We start from the raw sequence: 24,824 nt of genomic DNA, 5'->3' as shown, positions 1-24,824 counted from the left end.
ATTTCGTTTTAAACACACTGCGTCTTCTAATTCTGCTGACTGCGTGATAGCTGTCCAGAAGTAGGTCCCACTCACTTTAAAGTATGGAACATAGATCAGTACAGCACAGGAACAAGCCCTTCGGCTCTATAGGTCTGTGGCGACAATGATGCCAATTTAAACTGAACATACCTGCCTGCACCAGGTCCGAACCATGGCGGTTTCCATCAGCACCAATGGCAGCCCATTCCAGCCACCTACCACTTTCTGCACAAAGAAAAAACTTACCCCTCTCATTTCCCTAAAGATTCATCCCTCTGACCCAAAAGCTATGTCCTCTAGTATTTGAAATTTCTACCCTGGATTAATAGACTCTGACTATCTACCCTATCTGTGCATCTGATAATATTATAAACTTCTGTCAGGTCTCCCCACAGCCCTCTACGCTCCAGAGAAAAATATCAAAGTTTGTCCAGTCTCTCCTTGTAGCACATGCCCTCTAATGCAGGGAGCATCTTGGTGAACTTTTTCTTGGTGCACCCCCCCCCCCCCCATAGCCTCCACATCCTTCCCGTAATGGGGCGATAACAGTTGTACACAATACAGCAGATGCTCAGAAACAGCTTCAGTTTGAGACTTTATTTCCCTTGATGCCAGATACTCCGCAGCGACCCGACATCGACCTCTTGAGATCATCGAGCATCTTTGCGCAAGGAGAGACTGTGAGGATTCAATGCGCTTCGCCCAGTTACCTTAAGGGGGGAACGTTCCACTTGCAAAATGTCGGCGATCCAAAATGGCAGTTTTCCATGATAGCAGATGCAGACTACTCCAACGTCACGTTTTCCGTGGAAAATATAAATATGACTCAGACCGGATACTATACATGCATGTACCAACTACAGAGACACGGAAAGTGGTACAATTCCACGATAAGCGACAGGATCAAGGTTACTGTGTTAGGTAAGTTACAACCCAAGTTGGCATCGGCAGCGGTCATGTCTTCTAATGTTTCATTGCAAGTTCGTGCACAGATGATCTTTCGTCAACGATTCGCGTTCAATCCTGACCTCCCGTACTGTCAGTGTGGAATTTATGGGAGGACAATCAGCAGTCGGGGGTTCGGAGAAAGAGAGCAACCGTGGTTGACAGGGAGGGCGTTCAATACGACACAGGTACCAGCGGATGTCGGGGTTGAACCCGAGTCTCTCGAGGCGGCAAGATCGCCATTAGATACAATATTCTGGCTACTGGTGTTTATAATACACACGATGTAATGTAGCAGTAGCCGAACGGGTCTGGCAGGCAATACAATTGCCCAATATTCAACACAGATCGCTCGACTGTTCCTATACACGCATTGCATCAAAGTAATTATCTCTCCATTTACAGACAAATTTGAATCAAGGCGCTCATTCTGAACTACAAGCAATTAGAACAGAGAGAACATAAAATACAGATGGGATGACCTTTATAAACCTTATCCACGTTTAATTACCTCCCCTTACTTCACCTACCATAACACTTATTTTTCTTTCATGCATATGCCTATCCAGAAACCTCTTATCTAACCCCATTCTATCGGCCACCACCACCACCCGATGCGTAAAAAAAAAACTACTTCGGACCTATCGTTGACATCTCTCCTGAACTTTCCTCCACGCACCTTAAACCCGTGACCTCTGGTTTGCTCCTAGGCCATTACTGCCCTGGGGAAGAATTGCTGGCTGTCCACTCTGTCTGTGCCTCTCAAAATCTTACGCAACTCTATCAAGTCGCCTCTCTCCTCCGTTGCTCCAAAGATAAAAAACCCGAACGCGCTCAAACTCTCCTCATAAGACAGGTTGTCAAGTCCAGGCAGCATCACTGTCAATCTGCTCTGCACACTCTCCAAAGTTTCTACATCCTTCCTCTAATGTGGTGACCAGAATTGACCACAATATTCCAAGTGTGGTCTAACCAGAGTCTTATAGACCTGCAACATTACTTCTCCCTCTTGAACTCAATCCCCCGGTTAATGAAGTGCAGCACACCATACGCGTTCTTAACCACTAGATGAACTTGCGCGGCAACTTTGAGGGATCTATGTACTTGGACATCACGATCTCTCTATTCCCCCACACTGCTAAGAATCCTGACATTAACCATATCCCCTTCCTTCAAGTTCGTTCTTCCAAAGATTGAACTCCATCTGCCATGTCTGCGCCCAGCTCTGCATCCTGTCTAAGTCCTGTTGCAAGCTGCGACACCCTTCTGCACTATCTACTACAACACCAACCTTCGTGTCATCTGCAAACTTAGCAACCCACCCTTCCACTTCAACACCCACGTCATTCGTAAAAGTCACCAAGAGCAGGGATCCTAGATCAGATCCCCGCGGAATACCACTGGTCATCGACCTTCAGGTCGAATACCATCTTATACAACCACCCTCTGCCTTCAGTGGGCAATCAATTTTGAATCCACATAGCCAATTTTCCATGGATCGCAAACATCATGACTTTCTGGATGAGTATACCATGGGGAACCTCGTAAATTCTTTATTTAGTACCTAATGCAAGGCAACATTTCGGTGCGATGCATAGACTAGATGAGGAATCATAAGATCGTGTTTCACACAATGCCCAACTATAAATACTTCTCTCGTGGTGGGACAAAGCTGAAGACGCCAACTTAATTACTGCTCAAGAAGGCGTCTTATGCAGAGTGCGTTGGAAGCAGGAAGTGATTTGGGAAATATGGGATAAAATGACAAGGAAAAGAAGGATTGATTCGCATATTCAGAACGATCCGCTGGAGGCACATTTGTATCTCTCTGTGTTATAAAGTTGAATAGATTTTACATAATTCCTGATTACTTCTGCCTCTTTCCTTTCCTTTCTGAAATGTTGCAAATTCCGCAGAACAGCCAAGTAAACCAATTATTCAGTTGTTCCGAGAGTCCGCCCAGTATTCAGTCGGTGAATATGTTAGCATGCGATGCACGGCCCCTTCCATTTTCATGGGAGCAATCTTCCTGTTGCGAAAGGTCAGCGATATTCAGCCGGTGATTTACAAGCCATCGGCGGCATACTCTGCGACGTTTACCATCGCCAATATCACACATGAGGACGATGGAAACTACACCTGTTCATACCAGCTGAAGCGATCGGGAAACATATTCAACTCGACGGAGAGCGACTCTGTGAAAGTGAGCGTGACAGGTAAAAAGAGTCAATTTACTTTGGCATTTATCCGATGGATCCGTGGAGCACTGGCGTTTGTGATCGGATGTGTTGATCGCTGGATGATGGGCGGTGTTTTAATTGATTACTGATTGTCTTGAGAGGAGCGGAAGTACTATCTAAAGTGACAGAGTAAAGAACGGCACATAGAGTAAGCAAATAAGAATGTATCACAGCTCCGTAGACCTGGGATAGATCATCACGTCTGGTGCCTTTTCTGTGGAGTTTGAATATTCTCCCCCTAACCGGGCAGGTTTCCCCGGAGTGCCCTGCCTTTCCTGCCGCATCCCAATTCAAGTTTAGCAGGTTCTTTGCATGTTCTCAATACCCCCTCCTCTGGATGAACGGTAGGAAAACCGGTGGGGTGGAGATTCATGATACAATGTTGCAGGGGAAAGGCGATTGGATTGCCGGACAGCGGGCATAGACTCGATTAGCCAAATACTCTCCATCAATGGCCGGCGGAACAGATAGACAAGGTGTGAAAAAGGCGTTTCGCAGGCTGGCTTGCATCATTCAGGGCACTGAGTATGGTAGTTGGAACATTATGTTGCTGTTGTATAAGTCATCGGCACGGCCACACTTGGAGCACTGTGTGCAGCTTTTCACATCCTGTTACGGGAAAGACGTGGTTAAACTCTAAAGGGCGCAGAGAAGATCTACGAGGATGTTGCGAGGAGACGAAGGTCTGAGCTATAAGGAGAGGGTGTCCAGACTAGGTCTTTATTCCCTGGAACGTAGGACAATGAAAAGATACAGTTGTTTAAAATTATGAAAGCCATAAATAAGTTGGATGATAATATGCTTGTCCCTGGGGTAGAGGAGTCCAGATTTCGGGGGCATAGGTTTAGGGTGAGGGGGAAACGATTTAAAATAGACCTCAGGGGCAACTTCCTCGCGGAAAGGGTGGCGAGTACTTGGAACGAACTGTCAGAGGAGGTGGTTGAGGCAGGTACAATGGTAACATTTAAGAAACACTTGGATGGATGGGGCCGAGGGAGATATGGGCGGAACGCAGGAAATTGGGACCAGCTAGGTGGACACCCCGTGGTCGGCATGAAGCGGTTGGGCCGAAGGGCCTGTTTCTGTGTTGAACTTCTCTATGGCTCTACGAGAACATAGTATATTGCATCATGCTCAATTCCTTTAGCAACTTCTCAGTAAGTTGGAGATCAGGAACGGAAAGAAAAAATCCGCTCACTAACTGAATATTTACAAGGGAATTTATTAATGCTGGATTATTCTGTAAGAGAACAGGCGATGAGGATGATAGTTTACATAGAACCATGGAACAACACAGCACAATACAGGCTCTTCGTCCCACCATGTTGTGCAAACCACACCGAAGACTACCTAAACCCGTCCTCCCACATATCCCTCTATTTTAAATTCCTCTGTATGCTTATCTAACAATCTCTTGAACTTGACCGACGTATCAGCCTCTAGCACCACCCCAGGCAGCGTATTCCATGAACCAACCACTCTATGGGTGTAAAACCTCCTTCTGACATCTCCCCTAAACTTCCCACCCATTACAAAGCCATGACCTCTTGTACATCCATGTTTATATGTGATGGTTGCATTAGGGCCAACTGCAGCAGGAAGATGCATATGCATAGGCAAAGATCCCACCAAGATCAAATTGAAATAGAAACATGTGAGGGAAATTTAGAGATGAGAATAGGGAGGTTTTAATGTTGTGACGGCAAGCAGGCCAACAGGGGTGGGTTTGCAGTACTCTGGGCTCAATCAAGTGATGACGCGACCTGCAAGGGTAGAGTCATTTATTTTGGGGCCACACAACCCATAGATTTTGACGATTCGGGAACAAGTGATTAAATCCAGGTGTCGTTTATGCCGGGTGCAAGTGTGTATCAGAGACTGCAAGGGTGACCGGTGAGCGGGACTTATTGGGTACGAGTGCTCGGACACGGGCTTCCGGGTTGTGTGCGCGGTAACATCGTCCTGAGAGGTAATATAAACGAGGGAGCCTGAAACAGGCCTCCAATGGATGCCCACGTTTATTCGTACAAATGTAATTGGTTAAGCGGTTAGATGAGGCGTCACTCTTTCTGTTTAACCGAAGGCTCTCACTGATAGGAGCAGTGGGGCAATACCGGGACGAATGGAGATGGGCGACTGATATCACGAGATTGGTCACTGTTTTCCCTCCGCTGCAGATAAACTGCAGAGACCGTTGATCACCGTGCTGAGAGCGTCCAGCGTATTCGTGCCTGGGGAGAATGTGAATTTCCGCTGTTCTGCCTCCAGCATGTTCGCAGAGATAACGTTTTACCTCTACAAAGTCGGCGAATCCGGGCCCATCAACTCGGTTGGGCCAACTGCAGCTTCCAGCGCGACACTGAACATTGAAAACATAACCACTTTTCAGGAATCCTTCTATACCTGCATGTTCAAAGTTACCATTGGTAACCGCCTCTACACGTCAACGCACAGTGACCGGGTGAAGATATCTATATCAAGTGAGTACCCTGTTGACTTCTTGTTAATGTTGTCACATGTTGATACTAAATTTCACTCAGAAGATAAACGATCAGGGCGCAGATAGTGGCGCCGCCACCTCACTGATGCCTGAGTCTCGTTTACTCGTTCTCCCGGTGATCTTGTAGATTTCCACCGAATGTTAAGCTGGAATGAAGATTGACCACAGTGTGACAAAACTCTGGCCTGAGTTATGGGGAGATTGGGCAGGCTGTGACTTTATACCTCGGAGCCTCGGAGAATGAGCGTTGACCTTATTGATGCGAATAAATTCATGAGGGTGAATGCACTCAGACTTTTTTTAACCAAGGTTGGGGAACCAAGAGCTAGAGGGCAAAGGTTTAAAGTGAGAAGGGGAAAGATTTCAAAGGGTCTTGAGGGGCAACTTCCTCACCAAGATGGTGATGCATATCTGGAACCAACTTCCAGAGGAGTTGGTGGAGGCGGGAACGATTACAGCATTTGCAAGGCACTTGGGCAGACACAAGGAGAGGAAATGTTTAGAGGGATATAGATTCATAAAGCAACACAGCACGAATACAGGCACTTCGGCCCAACAAGTCCATGCTGACCACTGTGTCAATTTCCTTCGTTCAGCCCATATCCCTCTGAGACCCGCCCCTCCATGTATCTCTCTAAGTGCTTCTTAAATGATGATATTGTACTGGCCTCAACCACTCCCTCTGGCAGCTCGTTCCATATACTCACGACCCGCTGCACGAATAAGTTGTCCTTTCATTCTCTTTCAAATATTTTCCCCTCACCTTAAATCTATGCGCCCTAGTTTTGGTCTCCGCTACCCTGGGGAAAAGACTATGCCTCTCATAATTTTAAATATTTCTGTAACGTCGCCCCTCATTCTCCAACGTTCCAAGGATTAGACCTAGCCTGGCCAAGCTATCCCCGTAATTCAGGCCCTCTGGTCCTGGCAGCATCCTGGTAAACCTTTTATGCACCCTTCTCAGTTTAATCACATCGTTGCTATAGCAGGGTGACCAAAACTGCACATTGGACTCCAAATGCGGCCACACCAACGACATATGCAATTGCAACACAGTCCTAACTGCTATACCCAATGGACTGATTGATGAAGACCAGCGTGCTAAACGCCTATTTCGCTTACAGATCTATCTATGGCACCGCTTTCGAAGAACTGTGCACTTGTACTCCTGGGTCCCTCTGTGCGATTACACCTACTAGTGCCTTACCGTTCGTAGTATGTCCTACGCTGGTTTGGCTTTGCATCATCTCACACTGAACTGCATTGAAATCCATTCGGCAATCCTCGACCAGCTTCCCCAACTGATCAAGATCCCTCTGCAATCTACGTTAACCTTCCTCATCATCAACAACTCCTCCTAATTTCCTGTCATCTGCAAAATTACTGATCAAGTCTTTTGAATTTGCATCCAAATTATTCGTATAAATCACGAAAAACAAGAATCCCAACACCGACCCCTGCAGCACACCGCTTGTCACCAGCCTCCATTTGCGAGAAACAACCTTCAACCACCACCTTCTGCTTCCTACCTCCGAGCCAATTTCTACCTCACTGTAGTTCATGGGAACTTACCCTCCAGACCAGCTTACAAAGTGGGACCTTTATCGAAGGCTTTGCTGACGTCCAAATAGACAATATTCTCTGCCCCACTCTCACATACCTTTTGATATGGACCAAACGCAGGAAAGTGGGTGCATGCTAGATGGGCATATTGGTCAGCATGGAGGATTTGAACCGAAGGGTCTGTTTCCGTGCTGTGTGGCTCGATGACTCTATCTGTTCTATCTTCGTCCCTCATCCTGCAGGTGTGGGTGCTTGATGGTGAGAATGGACCTTGACGCACCAGCAATAAAACAAACACACCGAGTCATGAACAAGTGTTAAAACTTTTTTATTAATAAATACTTATGATAATAAGAAAAAAAATAGAAGTAAAAATGTTAGAATGTTCGAAGTGAAAATGTTAGATCTTAAACATTAACCCCAATAACTAAACTCGAAGTGTGTGTGTGTGGCAAATTCCCAAACTCCAAGTCCAGGAATGGTTCTCAAAGTTCAGTTCAGCAAGCCATAAGGTGAAACGTGAGCAAAGGCTTCTGCAAAACCACCGTTGACTGAAGAGAAAATGTAGAGCAATTACGAGTTCCAAGTGTCTGCTCAGCAGTGACTACTCTACTGCTTTGAGCCGAAGTATCTGCCACCTCGAAAAACATTCGTATGGTGGCCGTCCACACAAATACCCTGTTTCCCACTACAGCTTAACGACAAAGTGGACTCCACTGGATTTTTCCAAAATTCCATACGTGGGCTGTAGTGACAGACACAGTTATTGTTTTTCATCCATCGATACAGAGACCAGCTGGCAGGGGGTCTCTCTCTCTCTCTCTCTCTCTCTCTCTCTCTCTCTCTCTTCCTCTGTCTCTGCCTGCTGCAAAACGTCATCAAGTCGTTTCATGTTGTCGTAATCACGCCACACACACACACACACACACACACACACACTCTCACTCACTACTGTGCTATGTCTTAAAGGGATATTCACCAATAGTAACTCCAACCGCAACAGGACTCTGTGAGCGAAAGGTCTACTTCCTTGTTGTGCCATTTAAGTTTGGCTTGTTTTATAGCGTTATCATCGACTGCGAGTTATAATTGGAACATAAATTGAGCCCTTAACCCCCAGGACGTGTTTCAGATTTTAACGTTGTGGCTAATTTGTGATAAATGCAATCCACCCACCATTCTCCCGTGTCAATTCATCACTCTCGATGAATAAAACGTTGACATGCAGGCTTCAAATGACAATGTCAAATCCGGTTTGCTAAAGAAAGATCCAAATTTTCATTGACATCCAGATATATTCACTCAATCCCCCACCGAAGCAAATTAGCAGCAGTTTGTACCATCCACATGATTCAGTGAAGCTGTTCGCCAGTACTCCCCAGACAGCGCCTTCCAAACCCACAACCTCTAACCAGCTAGAAGGACAAGGAGCCTGGGAACACCGCCAGCACCAACCTGACTTGGAAGTCTATCGTAGTGACGTCGATGTCCCTAGCTTAATATCCTGGAATACCCTCCCTATCAGCATCGTGGGTGCACCAACGCCTCGAGGACGGCACTGGTTCCAGAAAGCAGCTCACTCGCACCTTCCGAAAACCAGCTAGGGATGCACAATCAAATATTGGCTCAGCCTGCGAAGCCCACATCTCTTGAATGAATATAAAAAAAAACGATGTCACAAAACACTGCTGAAAATATGTGTTCTTTTTACGGCTACTTTCTAGACATTTCCCCAGTTAAGTGGTGCTTCTTCTTTGCATGCATTGGATCTGCTGTTCTTTGTTTAACGAAGATGGCAACGGAATCACCACTTAATCTTCCATATTCCAATAAAAATATGGTACTAAGTTCTACGTCCTCTTGAAAGTTATTTCGTGATGTACGCATACTCGTGAAAGGAATATGCGTCATTCTCTCCAACGACATTAGTTCTAAATTAAGGACCGGCGTCCAAAACTGCTTCTCAGTGTGTCTTATTTGGGTGAACTAGGATTTGTGTAGCATGTGGAACATATTGTACCAGGCTGCAATGTCGATACAACATAACATTGCAATTTTATATTTTCATTATTTTCCGCGGGCTTTTGTGAAACTTCAACGTTCATCTTTGCGATTACTGTCTCCTTCTTGGCGGCATACAAATGGTATCCAGTTCCACTCATTTCGGATCAAACATGCACATTCTTGCTTTCGCTTGAAGTGAATTATATTTAAGCTGGCATGTTTGCAGGCGCTTCGCCTGTTAATGTCTAATTGAACTTTCTGCTGTCATCGAAATAACCCCGTCTGTCCTTGTGTCTTGCACAGGCCTGGTAGATAATATTCTGTCCCATTGTTCTGCGGTTAATTAATTTGAAATTTGGCTAATCACATCCTGTCAATTGGAGAATCACCACATTATCTGCTTAATTTACCTCGAGTAATGTTGGTAATAGGAATTGGGAAGTTTCGGATTCTCTCATTACAACTTTCTCCAAATGACAGCCGTTCGTTTGAGGAGTCCAGTCGGCATTTGTACCAACTCTAGCCTGCCCTCTGCAGGCCGGTTTCATGATAGCACCCGGCTTGTGCGGGAATCGCTAATCCAACACATTCAAAAGGAGAAAAGAAAAGTTTCGATTTTACTTTCATCTTTATTTGTTGCGATACAGAGAAATTCCACTTAACCCATCTGGCCCATGCGAATTTCCGTACTTCCCTCCCCCGCCATCCACATTTTCCGCGGCATCTCTGCAATGCCTTTTCTCTCAATGTCTCCCCTTGTTTTAATTCCACTGCTGCTTAATTGTAGCAGCCAAATGCCCTGCCAAAAGGTATTCTTCATGCAGAAGGTAACAAGAACACTCGGCGGAAGCCAACACCAGGCGAATATGCAAAAATCCACACTGACAAATCCAGACGTTAGCGTGGAACCAATTTTTCAGGAGCTTACGAATCAACAATGTTAACTGGAAAGGGTGCAGTAAAGACCCCTGTTACAGGGACTGGGCGTCTTGAATTATAACAGAGATTGGATAGTCTCGGACTGTTTTCCCTGCAGCATAGGAGGCTGAGGTGTTGACTTTATAAAAGCTATAAATACCGTGAATATCCGCTTTATCTCTGTCCCTCATGATGTTTTTAATCCTCTATAGCTTAGAGAATCACGAGCAGCAGAGATAAAGCGGGTAGTCACGTTATTTTTCTCAGGTCGGGGTGTATAACATGAGAGGGCACAGGTTGAAGGTGAGAGAGGAATGATTTAAGAAACATCTGAGGGGCAGCTTCTTCTCACAGAAGGTGGTGTGTGTACATCGAAGAGCTGCCCAAGGAAGTGGTAGAAGCAGGTACAATTGCAATGTTTAAAAACCATTTAGACAGGTATTGGTGTTTGTCTATTATTTTCACTTGTACCGAGTTACAGTGAGAAACCTGTCTTGCATACCGTTCGGACATATCAATTCATTACACAGTGCAGATACATTGAGTTATTACACAGTGCTTTGAGGTACTACAGGTTAAAACAATAACAGAGTATAGAATAAAGCGTCACAGCTACAGGGAAGTGCATTACAGGTAGACAGTAAGGTGCAAGGTCACAACAAGGTAGATTGTGAGGTCATGAGTCCATTTCAAGGTTTAAAGTAAGCGTTCAATAGTCTTATCACAGTGGGATAGAAGCTGTCCTTGAGCCTGGCAGTATGTGCCCTTAGGCTCCTGTATCTTCTACCTGATGGGAGAGGAGAGAAGGGAGGTACGTGGGTAGGGAAGGTGTAGACTGATGTGGGTTTAGCGCGGGGAAATGGGACGAGATCAGGTGACCATCGCAGTCAGCATGACAGAGTTGGGGCGAAGTGTCTCCTTAGTTGCTGTTTAACTTTGTGGCACTATAACTATTGCGCACCGCAATGGATCCTAAATAATAACACCGAATCGATTATCATAATCACGACCTCCCTGTTATCTTTCAGGTTCGACCGAGAAACCTTCCATTTCAATGAAGAACCAATTTACAATTTATCCCCAGGGACAAGCACTCACCATAGTGTGCACCGCACCAAAACAGTACCGGCCGACGGATTTTCAGTTATATAAAGGACAAAATGTCGTAGCTGCCAGAGTGGAACTGCTTGGCAGTTTTGCGGAGTTTACCATCTTGAATACAAGCATGGCCGATCAAGGTGATTATACTTGTACGTACAAGACATTCGTGGCAAACCGGAACTACAACTCAACGTTCAGCGACGTCCTTACACTATCTGTTGCAGGTACATAATACAACATACCTTTCGCTGAGTATTACTGAAACACCGTAATGATGTCTGATACGAATTATGCGGTCAATCGGACATTATGTTGTATGAAAGGAATATTATTTGAAGAAGATTTGAAGATCCGGATTTTATTGAAAGGAATTGGGATGGGTAAAAACACCCTGTCAGGAGTTATATACAGGCCTCCGAATAGCAGCCAGGATGTGGGGTACGAATTGCAACAGGAGATTGAAAAGGCATGTAAGAAAGACAATGTTAGCTAGCCGTGGGGAACTTCAATATGTAGGTAAACTGGGAAAATCAGGTTGGTATTGAATGCACTGATTTTACTTGAATGGAACAGATCCCAAGAGAATGGGACCGATGGCACTGGAGTCAAAGAGAAGGAAATTGTAAAATGCCTGCGAGATGGCGTTTCAGAACAGCTTGAGGTTGAACCAACTATGGAAAAGGCAATTCCGGATTTGGTGTTGTGCAAAGAACCAGACTTGATTAGAGAGCTTCAGGTGAACGATCCGTTGGGAGGCAGAGATCATAATATGATAGAATTCACCCTTCAGTTTGAGAGGAAGAACCTAAAATCGGATGTATCGGTATTACAACTGAGTAAAGTTAACTACAGAGGCATGAGAGAGGAGCTGGCCAAATTTAATTGGATTGGAACCCCAGCAGAGACCACGGACGAGAAACAATAGCAGCAGCTTCTGGGAGTAATTCGGAAGACGCAGCATCATTTTATCCCAAAGGTGAAGATGCATTCTAAAGGGAGGATGAGGCAACAAGCAAAGACAAAGACAGCACAAAATGAAAAGAGAGGGCATCAATTATTGCGAAAAAAAATAGCGAGGAGCTACAGGATTGGGGAGCTTTTAAAACGCAACAGAAAGCAATAAGGGGAGAAATGATGAAACATGAAGGTAAACTAGCCAACAGTATAAAAGTAGATACCAAAAGGCTTTTACATAGATATGAAGAGTAAAAATAGAAGCAAGAATGCTGATCGTCAGCTGGAAACTGACGCTGCAGAAATAGTAAAGGGGGACAAAGAAATGGCGGACGAACTGAATCAGTATCTTGCGTCAGTCTTCCTTGTGGAAGACACCAGCAACATGGCAGAAGTTCGAGGGAGTCAGGAGGCAGAAATGAGTATCGTCGCTATTACCAAGGGGAAGGTGCTTGGGAAGCTGAGAGGTCTGAAGGAGGGTAAGTCACCTGAACCGGATGGGCTACATCCCAAGAGGTAGCTGAAGAGATTGTGGAGGCAGTGAAGTGATTTTTCAAGAATGACTAGAGTCATAAATGGCTCCAGAGGACTGGGAGTTCGCAAATAACACCCCACTCTTTAAGAAGGGAGGGAGGCAAAACACTGGATATTATAAACTGGTTCGCATGACTTCTCTGCTTGGTAAGATTTTAAAAGTCCATTAATAAGGATGAGGTGTCGAGGTACTTGTAACACACGATAAAATAGGCTGAAGTCAGCATTGTTTCCTGAAGGGGAGAAGTTACTTGGCAAAACTTTTGGAATTGTTTCAGGAAGTAACAGGCAGGATAGGCAGGAAGAGTCAGTGGATGCTGATTGCTTGGATTTTCAGAAGGCCTTTAACAAGGTGCCGGGAATGAAGCTGGTAAAAAGAGAGGTGTCCATGGCATTACAGGAAAGGTACCAGCATGGATAGAAGATTGGCTGACGAACAGAATGCGGAATAAAACGGGTCTTTTCTGGTTGGCTACCGGTGACTAGTCGTGTTCCGCAGGGGTCGGTGTTGGGTCCGCTACTTTTCACGCTATATGTTTATGACCTGGATGACGGAATTGAAGGCATCGTGGCCAAGTGTGCGGATGACACAAAGATAAGTGGAAGGACAGGTAGTTTTGAGGAAGCAGGGGGTCTGCAGAAGGACTTGGATAGGATGGGAGATGTGCAAAGGAATGGAAGACGAAATACAACGCAGGGAAGTGTGTGGTCATGCACTTTAGAAAAGGAGTAAAGGCGAAGACTCTTTTATAAATGGGGAAAGAATTCAGAAGTCAGAGGTGCACAGGGACTTGGGAGTCCTTGCGCAGGAGACCATGAAGGTTAACTTGCAGGTTGAGTCAGTAGTAAGAAAGGCAAACGAAATGTTTGCATTCATTTCGAGAGGATCAGAATATAAAAGTAATTATATAAGGCTGAGGCTTCAGAAGGCGCTGGTCAGACTATATTTGGAGTATTATAAGCAGTTTTAGACCTGGATGGAGTGGACCTGGAGAGAATGTTTCCAGTATTGGGAGAGTCCAGGACCAAGATCAGGCAGACAGCAGAGAGGTATAGACCATGTGCAGGCAGGTGGGCTCAGTTTAGATTCATATCATGGTCGGCACTGACACAAGAGGGCTGTAGGCCCCGTTCCTGTGCTGCACTGTTGTATGTTCCATGTTGTATACAGACATGGACCCACACATCGGTGACATACGTTTACTCAGCATGTCTTTGCAATGCCTGTATGTACCAATACCAGCATCCAGAACTTGACCAGCAGCCTTCTGAGTTCATGTCATAAACATAGCTTCGTTGTTCTGAGGTACCTTATTCCATCACTGTTCAGTTTTTTCCCAATTCCAGTTTTTTTCTCAGTGCCGACCACGATACTGATCCCATCCACCCACACATGGTCTATATCCCTCTCTCCCTGCCTGTTTCGTGTGTCTGTCAAAATGCCTCTTAAAACGTCACTGTCATACCTACTTCTACCACCTCGTCGTTCCATGTACCTACCACACTCGGTTTAAAAATTGCCTCGCAAATGTCCTTCAATACTTCCTTCCCTCACCATGAAGTTATCAGCTTAACATTTTTACATCTCCATCCTGCCTCTATAATGTTTACGTCTCTCTAACGCAGATTTATCAGTTTTAGAGAGGAACACGGGGTGGGGGACGGGGAAGGGAAAACAAGCTCCATCTACCTCTCCTTCCCATGCCTCTAGTGGTGTGTAGATCTCCCAAGGAGGAACTTTGGCATTGTCTCCCCTGTCAATGCGCATCATATTTTGTGTTCGTCACCCCATCAAGCAAAACAAAGCCACCCTATCCTGTCTCCCAAATGTCTTTAGCCTCCTGAGGACGTAAAGACGCCGGTGAGTTTTCTTGGCCGTGGCGTCTGCGTGGTTGGCCAGGACAGGCTGTTGCTGATGCTCAGTACTAGGAGCTTGGTGAACCTCCTGTGCATCAATTCCGGTGTCATCATAACTTCCTGTACTGTGCCAATCAGAGGTGCACACAGTGAACTAGCTACTATGTAATACTAGCTTATTAAGTAGTGGTATCATATGTGCTATTATGTAGTTGTACTCTAATCTTCCTATTTTTATATTCTATACTCCTATTAATGAAGGGAATTATTCCATTTGCTTCGTTTAACCACCTTAACTACACGTGTTACCGGCATCGAATATCATTGGGGATGCAGACCAGGGTCCCATTTTCATCAGTATTTCCCAATGCTCTATGATTTATTGTGTACACCCTTCCCTTATTAATCCGTTTCCTCACATATTTTCAAGATTGAACAATCTGCGATTCGTCTGTACATTTTACCATCTAATCAATGTCGTTCCTTCCGTGTCGTTCTTTAGACTAAGCTGACCCTCCTTATAATCCAGAACACCGCCACTATTCGTCTCACCTGCAAACTTACTAACCAAACCTCCGAGATTCATATCCAAACCGTCAGGCAACAAGGGTCGCGTGAGGCACGATCCTTAACTTCTGCCTCCTATCGCCAAGCGAAAGTAGGATCCAATTTGCCAAATTGCCTTCAATTTAAGGGTTCCAAACGTTTGGGCTGCTATCCCGTGTGCGAATGTGTTAAAGCCCTTACTGAAGTCCATGCGGAAAACATCATCAACAGTACCCTCATAGACATTATTACCCTTCCGCAAGAATCGTCAAATTCGTCCAATATCTCTGCTTCTTTCAAGAACGGCATGCCGATTCTCCGCGATTAACCTTTGCCTCTCTCTGTGCAGAGTAATAATACTTACTGTCTAATAATACAGATCTGTGTCCACAACTATAAGGGAACCAATGCTGTCCACCAGTTCTTGCTACCTACTTGTTCTCCTCCAGTCACTCAGTACCGGGTTATGTCGTCGTCGAATAAAATGAATGTTTAGAACGCATACAGGAACAGGCCATTCGAACCACGATATCAGTGCCGACCATGATGCCGTTTTAAAATGCATATCTGCCTGCACATCGTCCATATATCTTCATTCCCTGCCCATGCAGGTGCCTGTCTCAATGCTTCAATGCTACTATTGCATCTGCTCTCATCGCCTCCCCCCTGGCAGCGTGGTTTGGGTACTCGGATCTCTCATTTAGCGCCCATGGCGGCAGAAGCAAAGCCACGTTTCAGGATCAACCTGAAAACAAAGAATGCACAGCAGCTCAGTCAGCGCCCGTGGAGACAGAAACAGAATCAAAGCTTCAGGTCAATGAGTTGTGAAGAAGAGTCAGTGATTTAAAACGTCAAATCGTGTTTCTCTACCCGGCTGCTGCGGGTTGGGGGCATCTCATTGAAACATACCGGAGACTAAAGACCTGGACAGAGTGGAGGTAGAGAGGGTGTTTCCATTAGAACTCGAATCTAGGATCCAAGAGCACAGCCTCAAGAGTAAAGGGACGTCCCTTTAAAATTGAGATGAGAAGGAATGTCAAATCTGTGAAATTTATTGCCACGGAGAGCTGTAGGAGCCAAACCATTGAGTGTATCTTAGGCGGAGATGGATAGTTTATTGATTGGTAAGGGGTTTAAGGTTCACGGGGAAAATAAGAGTTCAAAAGTCATCCATGATTGAATGACAGAGCAGAGAAGCTGGGCCGAATGACCTATTTCTTCTCCAATATCTTATGCTGCGTGGCCTGCTGAGTACCTCCAGCATCGAGTGTTCTGTTCTTGAAATCAGACGTCGGGTATTTGCGGTACGTTGCGCTTTGAAGTTTCAACCATGTTGCTTGTCCGTTCTTGCCCCAATCAGAAAACATGCAGCAGCGACTGGTGAATGGGAGCAACCGTTGTGCCGGAAGGGTCGAGATTTATTTCGGCGACGAGTGGGGGACCATCTGCGACGACCACTGGGGTTTACTCGACGCCCAGGTGATCTGCAGAGCTCTGGGCTGCGGGTACGCCATTTCGGCTCCAACTCACGCTCGCTTTGGGAGGGGGACAGGACCCATCTGGTTAGATGACGTTGCCTGTCGCGGGTACGAGTCTGTTCTGTGGCACTGTGGCAGCAGGTTCTGGGGCCAGCACAACTGTAACCACGGAGAAGATGCAAGTGCCATCTGTTCCGGTAAGTTCAACACCAACATTCTTCTCAGCACGTAAATATGCCCTTCGACCCAACTCGTCCACGCCGACCAAAGTGGTTACGTGAGCTTACCTTATTATCGTGCCTTTGGCCCATATTTCTGCAGAACTTTCCTTACCACGTAGCAGTCCAAATGCCCAGAAGTTTTCGAAGTGTACCCGGCTCTCCCACTTTCTCTGGCAGCCCGTTCCATTTACACATCAGCCTCCTCGTGAAAAAAGTTGCCCGTCAGGCCCCCTTCAAGACTTCTTCCTCTCACCATAAACCGATGACCTCTGGTTTTAGTCTCACCCACCCTGGGGAAAAGATTGCTCCATCTGCCTTATCTATGGCCTTCATAATTTTGTCAGTCACTATGAGGTCACTCCTCATCCACATTCAATCTGCGGACAACAGTCACAACCCGTCAGGACTCGCAGTATAACACAAGCCCTGCAGTCCCGGTAAGCATACTAGTGAATTTTGTCTGAAGCCTCTGGCATAGTCAGATCCTTCCCATAGTATGGCGATATGGTATGATATTCTGCAATTTTAATCTCCCTTTGTCATTGGCATCTCTTTATCTCTGTCTGATGCTTACCAGTGACCATTTATAACAGGCGTTCCTGCTGTCTCTGAAATCGCAAAGAAGTGCGCATCGGTAGGTTACTTGGTAATTCTAAATTGCCTCCAGTGTGTCGGTGACCAGTACAGTTTGGGGAAAGTTGAGAGTAACGGAGGGAGAATAAAACTGAATCAGTGTAGAATGAGTATATATGTGCGCCTGTTGGGCAGAGGGGACGGAAAGAGCGAGGGAGACACAACAGATTGCACATGCTGCAATCTGGAACAAAACCCAAAAAGCTGGCGGGACTCAGCGGGTCAGGCAGCGTCTGTGGAAGGAAATGGACAGTCGAGGCCCTTCATATGGACTGACGGTTTCCGAATGATCTTCCCTTTGATGATGAAAGTGGAGAATCACCGTTTTCACGAGAGCGTGGTGGTTTCTTCGTTAGGATGCAGTAAAATTGACCACAGAAGGTACGGAAGAAGTAGCTCGGATTAACCTCTGAGTTATTCTCGCTGTATCCCTTGAGACAAACCAGGACAAAATGGTTTTGGATAGAATCAGTGATGAGAAATTATTTTTCGCGACCGGAGCTTAGACAGCCAGAAAACACAGGTGTCAACCAACTATTCGGTGAAGGTAAACCCCACATGAAATGCACGATGTTGCTTTTATAAATGTAAGGAAGTACTGATGAGGTTCTATGGGGCACTGGTGAGCCCTCATTTGGAATAGTGTGTTCAGGTTTGGGCCCCTTATCTTAGGAAGGATGTATTAGAGAGAGTTCAGAAAAGATTTACGAGGATGATTTCCAGAATGAAAGGGCTTACATACGATCTGCGTTTGTCGGCTCTTGGACTGTACTCACAGGAGTACAGAAGAATGAGAGGGGACCTCATAGAAACATTTCGAAGTTTGAAAGGACTGGACAGAGTAGACGTGGCTAAGCTGTTTCCCTTGGTAGGTGAGTCCAGGACTAGAGGGCACAGTCTTAGAATTAGAGGGTACCCGTGGACAACAGAAATATTTCTTTAGCCGGAGGGTAGTGAATTTATGAAATTCTTTACCACATACAGCTATGGAGCCCTGATCATTACGGGCGTTTAAGGAGGAGATTGACAGGTATCTAATTAGTCAAGGTATCAAGGGATGTGGGGATAATGCCGGTAATTGGGGCTAGATAGGAATAGTTTAATTTAGCTCATGGAGCAGACACGACGGGCCGAATGGCCTACTTCTAATCCTTGTCTTGTGATCTTGTGCGATGGGTGCCGGAGTTAGGCTTGGACGCAATTGTCAATGGAGTATTGAATATCTATTTCAATTAGCATGATAACAGGGTTTGGGTAGTGACTAATTTTATAGATCTGTTAAACTCCTTCGAAGCCGAGATCCTGTACATGATGATGAATGATTTCGTTTCCTGTTTCATGCCGTTGTTGAGAGAGTGGAACACTTATTGCCGTGCAGCCTGACACCAAGTTCATGTCGTGCAGGCTGACACCAAAGTCGTGCCAATTCTGATCCAACGCATGGGGTCATAGGGAAAGGGGTGTGATGGAGGTGTGATGTGACGTGCGTGGGGCAAATATCTCTCCAACCAAAAGCTGGAGAGAATTTTCCCCCACACGCATCAGACTCGTGCACCACAGTGAATGCTGACACATGCCAACGCTGTAATATTGTTTCAGTATGGCAAAAGGGGTAAGTCTTCTCACTCAGAGGCTCATTTCCAATGCAAATGAATTTGTGAGCTCTGGATGAGGCTTCCTGTGCAGAGACAAGAGGCAAGGTTGACTCCCCAATTTCATTTTGACTTATTTACGCTGCGCTTTTATTTTTCTATTCAGGGCTAAAGCCAACAATACAGTTGGAACCAAATTACAACATATTTGTGAAAGGGGAGTCGGTTGGCGTTAAATGCACCATAGGAAACCGCAATTCAAGCAGAGAGGTTGATTTTTACAAGGATAATTTCTACCTAGCCCATCGAGTCCTCAGTCAAGGAGAAAAATCTGCTGTGATCCAAATAGCCAACGTAAGCACACAGGACGTGGGGAACTACAGCTGCATGTTTCTAAACGAAGTTGCGGGGACATCTGTAAATTCATCGTTCAGTGCCCCAGCGTACATAGCCGTAACAGGTGAGGAGAGAACACACGGTTTGTACAGCCGCGCGTAACATCATGTTGGTGCTAATATGGAGCGACCATTAAACCGAGGGCAAATAAAGATAGAAGAATGGAACGAAAGAGGGAAGGAAAGATACATGACAGAAAGCAAGAAGGAAAGAAAGGACAGAAGGTAAAAAAGAAGAATAGAAGGATGGAAGGATAAGACAGAAAGAAATTAGATAGAAAGAGATAGAGAAAAGAAAGCTGTTAGATATCTTCATTAATCATATTTACATCGAAACACACAGGGAAAGCAAGAACGCGTGGAAGGGAAGAAGAACGGACGGGAGAGGGAGAGAGATGAGGCAGCTAGGTGCCTCACAGCTTCAGTGACACGAGTTGCATTTTGACCTAAAGTGCTGTTTGTGTTGAATTTGCACGCTCTCCCTGTGATCGTGTAGGTTTCCGATAGGTACTCCGGCTTCCACCCACAATCCAAAGACGCTTATGTTGGTAGATTACTTGGCCGCTGGTGGATATAACTGGTAGATTAAATAAGGAGGAATCAGCGGAGGTGGTGAACATGGATTTTCGAAAATCTTAGAAAGAATCCCACTCAGAGATGTTAATATGTAAAATTAAAATTCCTGGATTGAACATTGGTTTGCAGATACGACACAGGGTGCAGGAATGAATTCGTTTCCCGGCAAAGCATGCAGTAACTAGTTGGGTAATGCAGGACTCAGTGACTGAGCCTGAACATATAATATGATTTGGATGAAGTTGCAGAATATTAATATCTCAACGTTTGTCTGTGGCACTTAACGAGGCAAAATTGTAAATTGCGAGGAGGGAGCAGCGAGGCAACTTCCACAGAAAGGGAGGGTGTGCAAAGCATTGACTGATGCATTATAGCGTGGATGTATGCCCCGCCGTCAGCATCAGTCGAAAACAAATGATGCGCTTTCTCTGTTCAGTTTGACGTTACCTGCATTATATATCAGGTTTCAGGATTTCGTGAAAGAGACCCCGTTGCTCAAGAGCAATTGGATGAGGAACTAGAAACTTGCTTTCCCTCGTCACAAGGTCTCTTTCTACTAGAATATGTTGCACTGTTGTGGCTCTCCAAAACACAACCATTGCCACTGTACAACCCCAAACGTTATGCAGTGGCAGCCGAAAGCTAAATGAGATCCAATTATTCTAATCACCCATCTTCTGCTTATGCCATGAAGAACCTTCTAACCTATTTTACATCTTAACAGATCCTCTGCAAAAACCGAAAATAGACTTAGTCACAGTTGGAGGGCAGAAGCTCATAAACTGCACGGTTGAAAACATCACAACAAAGAGCACGATGTATTTATTAGAATTGAGGGAAAACGGTGTCAGGCAAGTGCAGCAGATGCAAATGTCAAAAGGCACGTCGACTTTCCCCCTCAATGAGACCGGGAACGATGTTGAAGCTCGGTACGTTTGTTTATACCAAGTCGTTGTAAATGGGAGGTCGCTCAACTCAACGTATACGGAATCTCTTGAAATATCTGTTCCAGGTGAGTAAAACATCCAGTGAGATATTTTGAAGCTCTCTGATAGTGGCCAAAGATGGGTCATAATTTATGCACGCGTGATCATGTGCAGTGACGTTGACCTAACACAGGAATATATAAAGAATGAATTTGAATCTACAATCAACATGAGCCAGTTAGGTCAAAATTGTCCATTCATGGTTGACACGAAGGGTCATAATTTTAAGGTGATTCGAGGAAGATGCAACTGGGATGTTTTTCTACACAGAGAGTGATGGGTCCGTGGGAGGTTGGGGGGCAGATACATTAGGGACACTTAAGTGACTCTTAGACACATGAATGAGAAAAATTGAGGGCTATGTGGGAGGGAAGGGTTAGATAAATCTTAGAGCAGGGTAAGATGTCGGCATAACATCGTAGGCCGAAGGGCCTGTAGTGTGCTGTAAAGTTTTATGTTCTATGTTCTCCGCCGTGTTAATAGTTTGACGTGGTACCTCATTCACGTTTTTTGGAGGTCGGGTCTGCAGCTTTATATTGGATTGGATTGGATTGGAATTGGTTTATTATTGTCAAGCGTACCGACGTACAGTGAAAAACGTGCCTTACATACGGATCGTACAGGTCAATTCATGGCACAGTGCAGTTACATTGAGTTAGTACAGGGTGCATTGAGGTGGTACAGGTAAAAACAATAACAATACATAATAAAGTGTCCCTGCGTATTGCATGTGATATGCTCCTATATTTTACATGGCAGCCGCTCAATCCCCCAGTTGACGTGCAGGTCCGCCGACCAGTGTTCAATTCTCACCCGGGTTGCCGCGCTGCGTGGAGTTTGCGCGTTCTCCCTGTCATCTGTGTGTGTTCACTGAGTGCTCCGATTTCCTCCAACATTCCAGAGTCACGCTAGTTGCTCGTATGAAAAATTCATAGCTTTGGCGACTGTACGTAGTCCCTATGTGATCTTGGACTGAGTAGTACCGACGGCAGTTGACGGGCTTGTAAGAAATAATAGATTGCATGTAAATAGTTAGATGAGTGGAATTGATGGGGATTGTATGAAAACTGAAGTTTACTCCATTGGGGCAAATCATCTCCTTCCATGCTATGAGAATGCGCGAGATTTCCATTTCCCTTGGTTTCGGAATGTCATTTCCGCTTGATCAAATCCAGCAAAACACATTCGGTCTTCGTTATGCTAAAGGGAGCTCCAGAGAGTTAAATTTATCGAGGTGATTATTGTCTCTCATTACTTGCAACATGCTGTCAATCATCAGCTGACGAATCGAAATCGATATTTTTTTCAATCGAGCCAACTTCGCTTAAGCAGCCAAGACAGAATTTTAATATATTCAGAGTTACCCAGAGAAAGCACAGCTTATTTAAAATAAGATATCTTTGTTAGTCACATGTACATCGGGACACACAATGAAACGCACCTTTTGCATAGAGCGTTCTGGGGACAGCCCACAAACGTCGCCACACTCCCGGCGCCAACACAGCACGCCCACAACTTCCTAACCCGTACGTCTTTGGAATGTGGGAGGAAACTGGAGCACCCGGAGGAAACCCACGCAGTGACGGGAAGAACGTGCAATCTCCATACAGACAGTGGCCGGAATTGAACTTGTGTCGCTGGTGCTGTAATAGCGTAACACTTACCGCTACGCTACCGACCGTGCTTGCCCCATTTAAATCCACTAAAGTTGCTGCTTGAACACATTAGATATCAATTGAGCTTTAAAAGTGAATGGAAATTAGGATTGGATTATTTGTACGTGAGAACATCCCTTTCACGTTTGAAGGTGGTGTTGAAATCGCCTTCGCCAGCAGATGCTCAATCGAATTCTCCGTATTTCCTGTGACATGGAAGGAGACCTTTCTCCCACGTCGGTTTTCCAGAACACTCCCACCTCTTCCACTACCAAACCCCCTTCCCCTGTTACCACCAGAATTACCGTTGTGTAACTGGTTCTTTTGCACAAATGCCCTCACCCTCGATACTCATGCCTCCCACCTCTACTAGCAAGGATTTCAACAAAGCAACTAAGCTACCTAGCTGCACGTCCCTGGGTTGCGGTACGAAACCGGGGCACAAAAGCAACGGAGGCTGAGTGGAGAACTAATAGAGTTTGCGAAATTATGAGTTAAGACACAGTAGACAGTGCAAAAAGAGAGGGAAAGAGAAGAGTAGGCAGCTGGTATCTTTTTTTCCCAGCGTCGAAATGTCTAATACTGGAGGGTATAAAATGTCTAATACTAGAGGGCATGCATTTGAAGTGAGGGAGGTAAATTCAAAGGGGATGTGCGCGGCAAGTTCTTTTAGACAGTAAGTGGTTGGTGCCTGGAATGCGCTGCCAGGGGCGGTGGAGGCACTTTATGAGGCTCCTATATCGGCATGTGAATACGCAGAACATGAGGGATATGGACCGTGTGCGGGCAGAAGGGATTTGTTTAATTAGACGTCATTCGATTAGTTAGTCGGATAACATCGTGGACGGAAGGGCTTATGACTGAGCTGTACTATTCCGTGTTTCAAATCCACGAGGTCAGGTGCAAACTCCTTGTCAACTACACCACTGTGCTGTCCCCAGAGGGAAAGACTCATCCAACGTCGGTGAATTTTAAGGTCGGATGAAGCCAGGTTGCTATGACCGGCCAAAACCCAATTTCAAAGCCTTGCATGGAAGTGGGTTGCTGCTATGTAGGCGTGTGCTCGCTTTGCTAACCGTGTGACGTTTGCTCAGTTCCTTAACTGTCAAAGCACTGGTTCTGTCGTACTTGGAGCATTGTCTTCAGCTCCGCTCCCCATAGTGCAGGAAGGATGCGACTGCGTCGGAGGGAAGACAGAGGAAACTCACCAGGGTGTTATCTGGATGGCGGTACGTTAGTCACATCAAGAGATTGGATGGACTGAGCTCCTTTGCCTTGAAGCGAAGGAAGCTGAGTCATCACTCGATAAAAGTATGGAAGATTGTGAGAGGAATAGATGTTCCGAAACTTATTTCCCCATGTTATGGGTACCGAACATTGTTTAAGGCGAAAGGCAGCAGGTTTAAAGAGGATATGAGAAGTACGTTCTTTTTTACATGGAAAATGGTTGATACTTGCTGCCAGAGGAATTGATGGAATCAATTAGTGCTGTTAAGTACGTATTTGGGCAGATAAATACATAGGCAAAGGGTACAAAGTTTCGGTCCCAATGCGGGAGAATTGGATGGGTGTCGATTGGCAAGAAGGTCTACATTGAAGTGATGGGCCGACGGGCCGTCTTCTGTGCTGTATGACGCTACGACTCTGTTGTCACATGACAGCATTTAGGCACGGCGGACATTTCTTAATTGTCCATGAACCATTAAGTTCCGAGTCCACTAGCACAGCTTTCATTAGTTGGGGAATCAAGAATATTCCTCCGTCATCGATTGAATGGCGATACAGTTGTCATTATCGATGATACATGACATGGGCGGCTACTTAAAGGAAGCAGGTTATCTGGCGATTTCTGCGCTTGCCGTTGCTGGGCAGAAACAGTAAAACACCATTAATCCTGCATCCCGAAAGTTCGAAAACCCTGATAGTTCGCCCTCTCTTTCACCCATCATTTCGCAGCCTGCGTCAGCGTTCCGCAGTGCGAGTGACGCATTGCGCCAGTGCCTGGAGTCCGAAGCGTGAACGCGTCGGGGTCCGTGTTGTGGGAGCGCTGTGCGGCTGGAGCGGGGATCCGGATCCTTAACACCAAGGGTCAGAAGCGTGGCTCT

At 45.6% G+C, this 24,824-nt stretch overlaps 1 protein-coding gene across 5 annotated transcripts in view; it reads left to right on the top strand.

Moving 5' to 3' along the window:
• Nucleotides 1-24,824, top strand: part of LOC127566444 (scavenger receptor cysteine-rich type 1 protein M130-like) — an 83,160-nt gene that overhangs the window by 51,723 nt on the left and 6,613 nt on the right. For all 5 annotated transcript variants that reach the window (XM_052008866.1, XM_052008871.1, XM_052008870.1 and 2 more), the window contains 7 exons: nt 637-942; nt 2,883-3,182; nt 5,384-5,686; nt 11,220-11,516; nt 16,544-16,858; nt 19,274-19,567; nt 20,803-21,090. In XM_052008866.1, the coding sequence (XP_051864826.1) occupies nt 637-942; nt 2,883-3,182; nt 5,384-5,686; nt 11,220-11,516; nt 16,544-16,858; nt 19,274-19,567; nt 20,803-21,090 (2,103 nt within the window). The remainder of the gene's footprint in view (nt 1-636; nt 943-2,882; nt 3,183-5,383; nt 5,687-11,219; nt 11,517-16,543; nt 16,859-19,273; nt 19,568-20,802; nt 21,091-24,824) is intronic.

This window comes from Pristis pectinata, chromosome 41 (genome assembly GCF_009764475.1).
Source record: "Pristis pectinata isolate sPriPec2 chromosome 41, sPriPec2.1.pri, whole genome shotgun sequence".
NCBI classification, from domain to species: Eukaryota; Metazoa; Chordata; class Chondrichthyes; order Rhinopristiformes; family Pristidae; genus Pristis; species Pristis pectinata.
The sequence above is the reverse complement of the archived record's forward strand: the minus strand, read 5'-3'. Positions and strand labels throughout refer to the sequence as shown.